This window comes from Lacerta agilis, chromosome 12 (assembly GCF_009819535.1).
Source record: "Lacerta agilis isolate rLacAgi1 chromosome 12, rLacAgi1.pri, whole genome shotgun sequence".
Lineage (NCBI taxonomy): Eukaryota > Metazoa > Chordata > Lepidosauria > Squamata > Lacertidae > Lacerta > Lacerta agilis.
The window spans coordinates 30,415,520-30,424,841 of NC_046323.1; the positions used below are offsets into that span (position 1 = coordinate 30,415,520).

Genomic DNA, 9,322 nt, shown 5'->3' on the forward strand with positions numbered 1-9,322 from the left:
ATCATAGGCTGTGCTCTACAAATCAACCCACAGCCCCACGTTTTCTAATCCTAATAAACAACCAAAAACTAACAAGCAGCCTCAGACTGCAATTCATTAAGTGTGATCCTGTAGGTGCCTACTGTATTTAGAAGTAAGAGTGCAACAATCCTAACCCCTTACCGAGGAGTAAGACCCCTTGAATTACTTCTGAGCAGGCATCAAGTTCAACAGGTTTGCTCCCCCGGGATAAATGGATTACAGCCGTAGAAGCCCATGAAGCAAAGGTGGGGGGGGGGGGTTTGGAACGATGAGCAGGTATATATGAACCACTTTCACTTTCTTTTCTTTTCCTCGACGGCGTGCTTTTGTACTTTTTATTTTGCTTTTTTCATTTTTAATTATTTAGGAATAGGCGAGAGCCCTCCAACCCATATCTCATCATCATCCACGCGTATTACTCGCCCGTGTAACTTAATTTCCCAGTGTAGGCATCGCCGAATTGGGTCTCCTGGAACTACATTACCCAGAAACCTCCAGGCCCTGCCGCCTTTCCTCTTTGCCTCTTCCCATTCGCTCACGGGGACTACGTTACCCAGAGGAGCTTGCGGGGGGGGGAACCAACGAGAACTACATTACCCGGAACGCTTTGCGGGACTTAAGCGCTGTCGTGGCGTTTGTGGGGTGATCTGTATCTGGCGAAAGAGTTTTGTAAAGCTCCCCCACTTTTGCCCGGCTGAGTGTCTGAAGAAGGGCGGCTTCGAGAGGGGCCCGTGGGTCGCAGGAGCGAGGCTTCACCGCGTCTCCCGCTACCCCCAAGCCGAGCAAGGATGAGGAGGGCCGGGCTGGGTAAGTGGGGCGCAGTTGGGGAGCCGGGCCTAGGCGGCCTCTGGGTTGCCAGGGCCCCGGCTGGTTGCTAGGGACCAGCATCCCGTTCTCCAGAAGGGTCTTCAGGCTAAATCTTCCTTTTGCTGCGAGGGCAGTGTTTTCCTCTCGGGGGTGGGCTTGGGGTACAGGAGGGAGGTGGGGGTCCCATCAACACCTGGCGCGGGGGGGCGGCGGTTCCCTCTCCCTGTAAAGCGTCCCCTGCTCTTTGCACGTAGCTACTGAGCCCAGCAGGGCTTACTCCCGAGTAAAGTGTGCGTGCATGGGATGGGCAGCCTGGACGAGAGGAGACGTGTTGTAACTTACTCCTTACTTACCCCTTGGTGTTGTCTGCTCCCGTCTGGGGTTGGGCCTGTAAGCTCAACATCTCTGCAGTTGTTATCAGAACCCGCTGCGAGTTTTTGCTTAGGCACTGGGGCCTTGTCAACTTGAGTGCCACCTGTTTCCTGTGATTCATGTTGTGCTGGCTGGTGTGCTTTCATTGAATTACAGCTGTGATGTGAGAATTTGTATTTCAGTTTCACTTTTTGAACCGAGATTCTGTTTCACAGGTAGTGATAAATAATCTAATGCTTTGTGAATGGGAAATGTCCCTGTTTAGTGAAATTTAAATATAAATACCCCCCCCCCCCATCAGAAGCTTAATGCCTCTGAATACCATTTGCTGGACTTCCCATAGGCATATGGTTGGTTGTTAATAGTAACACATATATTCTACCTTTACTGCAAGGAGCACAAGGTGGTGCACATGGTTCCCCTCACACTCCATTTTATCCTCACAACAACCTTGTGAAGTAGGTTAGACAGATTCCATGACTGGTCCAGGGTGATCCAGTGAGCTTCACAACTGACTGGCAATTTGAGTGTCCTAGTTTGACACTAATCACTACACACTGGTTTCCAGGAGAAACAGGATACCGAACTGGACAGGCCTTCACCAGTGTAGAACAAAATAGCATTTATTGCATTAGTACATAGACCACAGCAGAGGTTTTCCTTTGTAATCAATAAGAAAGTATGGAGAAGGATGCCTTTGAACAAGGAGTTTTATTCAACTATCCCTTGGGTGGGTGAAGCCATATTTTGTACTGATCTTCCAATGCTATTTTCCCCAAAACTTTTAGGTGTGATTGCTTCCAGCAATACAACTGTTCTCTTTCTAGCCAGTGGGGTGAGATGCCATCCTACTTCCTTTGACACAGATTTAATAGTGTCTGTCTTGGCCATTCCTCTTCCTTTTCTCTCTTACATTGGGCACTGGTTTCAATAGGAACTGGCAGTGTCCAAATCTTTGTCACAGAAAGCCTTTCAACTAGTAGTTTCAATGCAGAAACGATAGTTTTTTTTAGAGGTGATCACTCTATATGTGTCATAGCTCAGTGGCAGAGCACACAAAATCACAGATTCAGTCCCTGGCATCTCCAGGTGGAACTGGAAAAGACTTCTGTCTGAAACCCTGGAAGGCCACAGCCAGTCACTGCTCTGTAATTTACTGAACTAAAAGGACCAATGGACTGACTCTGGATAAGACCCCTTTCATTGTTTCCAGGTCTGGTAGCAGTACTATGGAAACAGCAGCGTTTCCCATACGGATGCTCCACATGCAACCTGGTCTTCATCAGGTTAATCATGTCCCGCTGAGTGTTGTGAAATTTTCTCTCCAGCAGTGAGTTCTGTGAAACAAACTCCCACTCTTTCACCTGCGACCCTTTGTGATATTTTTCCGTTTATCAGCAGCTCTTTGGTGGGTGAATGCTAATTTTCATGGATAAGACAGAAAATACCATTTACTGTTACAATGGTAATGTCATTTAATGGGCAGTGAACCAGCCTAATTTGGGCAGCAGACTAGTGGATAGCTAGGGTATTCAGCAAACTCTTAGTCCCTGTGGAATAATAAGGGACTTACACAGAGTTGCCTGCACAGTAATTTGGTTATAACACATTCTGCACAACGAGGTGTTTTCTTCCCTCTCTTGTCTCCTCATGTCTCACTGAGTGTTGTGAAATTTTCTCCCTAGCAGTGAGTTCTATGAAACAAACTCCCACTCTTTGACCTGTGAACCTTTGTGATATTTTCCGTTTATCAGCAGCTCTTTGGTGGGTGAATGCTAATTTTCATGGATAAGACAGAAAATATCATTTACTGTTACAATGGTAATGTCACGTAATGGGGAGTGAACCCGCCTAATTTGAACAGCAGACTAATGGATAGCTAGGGTATTTGGCAAACTCTTAGTCCCTGTGGAATAATTAGGGACTTGCACAGAGTTGCCCACACAGTAATTTGGCTATAACAAATTCTGCACAATGAGGTGTTTTCTTCCCTCTCTTGTCTCCTCTTTGCATCTTTCTTCCATATTTGGATTGATTTGTCAAAATTTTCTCTCTCTCTGCAGTGCAGAAACAATTTGTTTCAGGTGTGAGGAACCTGTGGCTCAGGGGCCCAGTTGCAGTTCTCTAGGCCTATCTCTCCAGGTTACACCTCCTTGTTAATTACATCCCTCACCATCCCTACTTTGCACCTTCATTAAGTGTTTTGACTTGGTTGAAATGTATCTTTGAACTCTGATAATGCCTCTTGCTTGCCTGGAGAAGAGGAGAGATAGTGGTGTGTGTGTGATCCTGCCTACCACTGATGTGTGATGTCCAAAGGTTGTCCAGAAGAGAGTGCAGCCCTTAGGCCAATGAAAATGGTTCCCCATCCCTTATTTATTTATTATTATATTTATATTCCACCTTGCCTCTAAGGAGCTCAAGAGACAAAGACTGGCCCATGGTCACGAATGAGCTTCATGACTGAGTGGGGATTTGAACCCTGTGCTCTCAGGTAAGGTTACCAGACGTCCCCGTTTCCCAGGGACAGTCCCCGGATTTACAAATCAGTCCCCTGACAAAATCCATCTATTTAGTAGGAAGTTGAAAAGTGTCCCTGGATTCATTGGGGGGGGGGGAATCTGGTAACCTTACTCAGGTCCTAGTCCAACATTCCCACATCTGGGCATCACAAAGTTAAACAGCTGTCTTCTTGGTTTACCAGTATGGTTCCTTGTTTGAGTGTAATGCTAAGCTAGGGATTCTGAGAGAACATTCCACATGTATCACAGCTGCGTAGACCCCCAACTGAGCCAGACCCCTTGTATCTAGGTAGAGGAAGGTAGAAGAACTCTGAGGAGGGTTTCTGCTCCCAAAATAGTCATATGGGAGAAGATGGTCCTTAAGCTACGCAGGTCCCAATCTGTTTCAGATGTGATCTCCAGCACTTTTAAGTATCCCCAGAGATGGACTGGTAGTCTGTGCAGACCTGGCAAAATATGATCCCTCTGAGCTGTCTCAGACTACCAGCAGCGTAACCCATTGAAGTTTCTGGCAAGTCTTCAAAGGCAGCTCCCCATACAGCATATTGCAGTAGTCTAATAAACATGCTATCAGGACATGGATAACTGTGGCCAGGCTGTCTGTCTAGGAGCAGTTGCAACTAGCTTCCACCGACTGTGCAAGGTCTATCAGGACCACCAGGCTACAAACTTGCTCCATGTGAAGAATGCAGCCTCATCAAGAGCAGGTTCAGTCTCACCTCCATTCTCAAATGAACCACCCATGGATGAAAACTGAGGAATCTTACCTGCTTATTAGCCTTCACCCAGTCCATTACAGCTTCCAAGCACTGATTCAGCACTTCCACTGCCTCACCTGACTGATGAGAAAGATAAGTCATGCTGAGTTTCATCAGTGTACTGATGACCTCATTCCAAATCTCATTGAGTTCTCCAAGAAACAAAGGAGGGGGTGGTTTCTCTCCTCTTTGCTAGACTGTCTTATGAGGCATTAGTAGCACCTCACTGATACTGCTGCTTTTTTAATCACACAGAACTCAGGTGTGAGGATATTTTCTTTGCTTTCATGTTGTCTTCTCCTGGGAACTTTGTGGTAGGAGTGTGGGGCAGGGACACTTGCTTCTGGTGATCAGGTGTGTGGATGTTTGAATATTGCAATTATGAAATTTCTAAGTGTGCAATAGAAGTGTCATCAGTGGATTCAAGAAACATTCTTGTGGGAGAGATGCTGTTTTGAGTCATTGTCTGAAAGTGACAGCTGAGATTCTGGAAGAATCTGACTGTGGTTTGTATGTTGCGTCAATCATAAAACAGACAACATCTGGGTTAAGACATCCCTAGAGTGTGATGCGTAACTGAACTTTGACTGAGTATAGTATTTGATATGCAGCTTCCTAAGAAAAGTCAGTGAGCTGGTCTATAAGTTGCATAATAGAGTATCTCTGATATCTTTCGTTCTAGCCACTTGTAAATATTGTTCCAGCTAAACTCTGAGCATGGAAATCTCACAGGAAAATTAATACACACACACAAATAAAACAAAACTCATTATTTCACTTTTGTTGTTGGGTGTCAAATAGTCTTCCAGGCCATTAAGTTTTCAGTAAACTGGCAGAGTGTAAAGCATCTGTAATGAATTTTGGCACTCCCACTTGGAGTGGGATAGGCTTATAGCCTTATAAACTTTGCAGTTACAAACTTTACAATTCTAAACATTTGATTTTGTATTTATTCATTGTTCTGACTGATTTGTTTGTTTTTACGTGGGAAGAATAATGCAGATCAACCAAAAGGAATGTTTGAGCTAAGGATCGTGTTGGCGACAAAATGCAGTCTTCTGGAATGTTTACATTAGGTGGACTCATGTAACACTTGCAGTTACATCACTTGTGATCTTTGTTGCACAGTCATTGCTCTTTAATGCAGAAAAAAGTCAAAAGTACTTGCTATCTTTTTGCCTGACAGTTTTGTCTTTTTGTGGTGTCTTTGTTTTTGGAAAAGACAGAATCTCATTAACCAGTCTGTTGAAAGTTGTGGTAATGTCCGCTTCCAAAAGTCTCTTTAAAGTAGAGGACTACAGATTGAAGCACTGATTAAAATTGAAATTGGAAATAAATTAAGGCCAGTTAAAATGGCCAATAATTATTCTAAACAGTACATGTTGTATTTTCAGTTTATTTGGCTACACCATGGATTTTCTTTCAGATGTGCACATAACAGCTTGTGTGTTGACTAGGGCAACTTGTACTTTCATTGTGTTGAAAAGGACTTCCTTGCTCATTCTAGTCTGGTGATGCCTATGACTTGCATGTTCGGAGACTTGAATGTTTGCAGCAAGCTTCCAATTTTGTTTCTAAGTAGCTCTGCCATGCCATATTGCAGGCACTGAAGAGAGAGTTACAAACAGTACTTCCTTAAATTGTGACAGCTGGGGTGAGGAACCTGGGGCCAACACATTGTTGGACTTCAGTTCTGAGCATCCAGCCAGCATGGCCAGTGGTCAAGAATGATGGGAGTTGCAGTCCAGCAAGATATGCCATTAATGGCCTTGTTTTTGTATTTTTGTGACACAGCATGAAGCAACTGCTCTCTCGTGTGTGTGTGCATATATGAAATATTTACAGCATGGATTTGGGGTTTCTTTTAACACTTAAAATCTATGCTGTAAAAATGGATATTGTTGCATGTATCCATGCTGTATCTATGGCTGTCCACTAATTTTTGTAGTGCAGTAAATTATCTTTTGAGCCATCTGGTAACATTTGAATGTACATGAGGAATTCATTCAGATACAAGTCTGTGTTCAAGTATAATCAAGATAGTGCATTCATCTAACAGGAGATGATGCAGCAAGGCATTAGCATTTTGGAAGTTGAAGGAAAGAACAGTGATGGACCTGGATGTTTGTCAGGATGAAAGTTGTGGGAATGGGAGGTGGTTTTGGATTGTTCAATCATTTTTGAATGATATGCACTTCTGGATCCAAAGGTTCCCTTTGGTTTGGAATTGTGTGCAAAAAAGTTTTGTGGGAGGCATTTGGTGGAGTAGGTACATTTGTTTGTGTTCCCCTCATCTCCTTTCTTCATACACTTTGGGTCTTCATCTTGTGTAATACCAATGCCTGCCTCAATCTCTTTGGACAGGTGTAATAAAAGGAAATTGCTCTTCTCCCTCTAGAAATCCTGTTTGTTTTGTTTTTTGCTCTATTTCTGGGGTCTGAACTGATGTCCTTCTCAGGTGAAGGAGCTGCTGGCGGCAATTATGGCTACAGCAACAGTGGGTACAGTGTATTTGAGGAAGAAAATGAGAAGTTAACTGAAAGTTTGCGTTCAAAAGTCACTACCATAAAATCAGTAAGTATTATTATAGAAGCATTAAAATTGATGGCAGTACGTAATGCTTGCTCAATCAGTAATACAGTAATAGCAATATAGTCACAAAAACTGAGACAGCTTAATTGAATTTGGGCAAAATATTGCCCATCAGAAGGCATAGTGGACTCATTCGTGGAACAAATTTTCCGTCTAATTGGATTTGAGCTCCTGCTGACCTTTCTTGTTAATCAAGATTTTAGTTACAGGTTGGGAAAGCAGAAGCTCTGCTTATTTGGCACACACCGTGACTAAGGGTTGCACTCCCAAAGGACTTATAAGTCAGCAAGGTCAGTTAACCAACCTACCAGTAAACCATCAGGCTAAATTATTCCTATGCCAATGGAATAAGCATAGCTAAATGGGCTGTGTCAAAGCACCCTCCATCAGCCTATGTTATTTGAACCACAGTGTCATGTAAGAGCAAGGGTGCTGCAGATAAAATACAGTAAATCTAATTTGATTGGGCATTGTACACTGTAGGGAAGGAAACTGTGCTCTACTGCAGGCTTCCCCAACCTGGTGCCCTCCATATGTTGTTGGACTACCACACCCATCAGGGAAACAGGCTGTAGAAGAAGGCTTATAGCATAAATATGGAGGTGGTTTAAAATACTCAATTAGATTGAAAATGAAAACTGGGGTATGTTAAATAACTTGAAGCATCTCATATCAAGAATTAAAGGAATTTGAACAAGAGATTTGTAACATGACACTACAAAATGGCAATACTTGGCTTTAGTTGCTGTTAGTTTGAGAGAAGTTTTATACAGTATCTGAAAATCGTAGACTAGAATTTACTATTATCTTTTAGAATATTTTCAGAGTTGCCTGTATCTTGGATCTTTAAGATGATTCCAGAAAGCATATTAGTTAGTTTGATGTTTCCCAAATAAACTTGGTTTTGCATGATGTAATCCAGTTAGCAGTATGGGATCACAATCTTCTTTTTCCCCATAGCTTTCCATTGAAATTGGATCAGAAGTTAAACAGCAAAATAAAATGCTAGCTGAAATGGTACGTATATGACTAAGGTCTTCAGTTCCTTTAGATGAATTTAGAATTTGTTTAACTCACTGACTGATAAATTTAGTTGCACATTCTTTTCTGAAATGTGTCAATATATAATTTGTTGGGTTTATTTATTTATTTTTTAAACCTGTAATTTTGAATTCTAGTAGTAGATGTGCTTTTTATTTCCAGAAATAAAATTTCTAGGTATCAATTTTTCAAACATTTTCATATGTTTACTTAAATTATTTTGAGATTTCTTTATAGAATTTGTATCAACGTCAAAATATGCTTATAAATGTTGTGGTGTGCCTGGCCATAGTTTTCTTAATTAAAAAAGAAAAAGCGCTCTTTTCTGGTCAGAACTACACATGCAGAACCTGGCTTTCCCCACCTGGATCGTGAACCATGTTGTCAATTAGTGCCCTTCCCTTTCCAATTCCATAGGTAAAGCTGAGCTTGTGGAACCCTTTCTAAAAAGGTAAAAATTCATTGCTCATCTGTTTGGGAGGAAGAGCTAGAGTCAGGCTCCCCCCCCCCTAAACAAATGATTGGAAGGCGTTTAACTTTGGAAAGTGGCTCTGCAAGCAGTCTCTAAAAGTCACTTTACACACATGACGCTTTGGATCATGGCAAAGTGTTTATTTACCACATTTATATCCCACCTTTCGGAGCTCAAGACTGTTTGCATGGTTGTCTTTCTGCCCCCCCCCCCAATTTCTCACAGCAACTCTGAGGTGCCATTCTTTGCAGGTTTAGTGTTGCAAATCGTATAAAGCACAGATTAATTTCCTACTTTATGTTGCTGCAGGACAATGAATTTGATACAACAAGTGGATTTCTTGGTGCCACGATGGGTAGACTGAAAACACTCTCCAGAGGAAGCCAAACAAAACTCTTATGCTACATGATGCTGTTTTCACTGTTCGTTTTTTTTGTAATTTACTGGATTATTAAATTGAGGTGATGCATATTCTCCAATACGAGATGATTTGCGCCACGTCAAGAAAGGTATCTGTGAAAAATGATCTACTATTTTTTGTAAACTGCATTAAGTATTAATGCGTGTGGTTTCTCAATCATTATCAGGCCAGAACTACTACTACTATTTTAAAAACCCTTATTTTGTAGGGTTCTTAAATTGAATTCTGCTCAAGGCTGAGCACTTTGTAGAGCCCCCCCAAAAGAGAAGTTACATTGTGAAGTGTATATATTAAGAATGACGTGAAAAGGATTTTT

The 9,322-nt window shown here is 42.2% G+C and overlaps 1 protein-coding gene across 1 annotated transcript; it reads left to right on the forward strand.

Moving 5' to 3' along the window:
- Positions 1-721: 721 nt before the first annotated feature.
- BET1 (Bet1 golgi vesicular membrane trafficking protein) lies at positions 722-9,322 on the forward strand. The gene is made up of 4 exons (XM_033165461.1): positions 722-828; positions 6,939-7,054; positions 8,033-8,089; positions 8,895-9,322. Exons 1-4 carry the CDS (start codon positions 810-812, stop codon positions 9,048-9,050), a joined length of 348 nt encoding a protein of 115 aa, XP_033021352.1. The 5' UTR covers positions 722-809; the 3' UTR covers positions 9,051-9,322.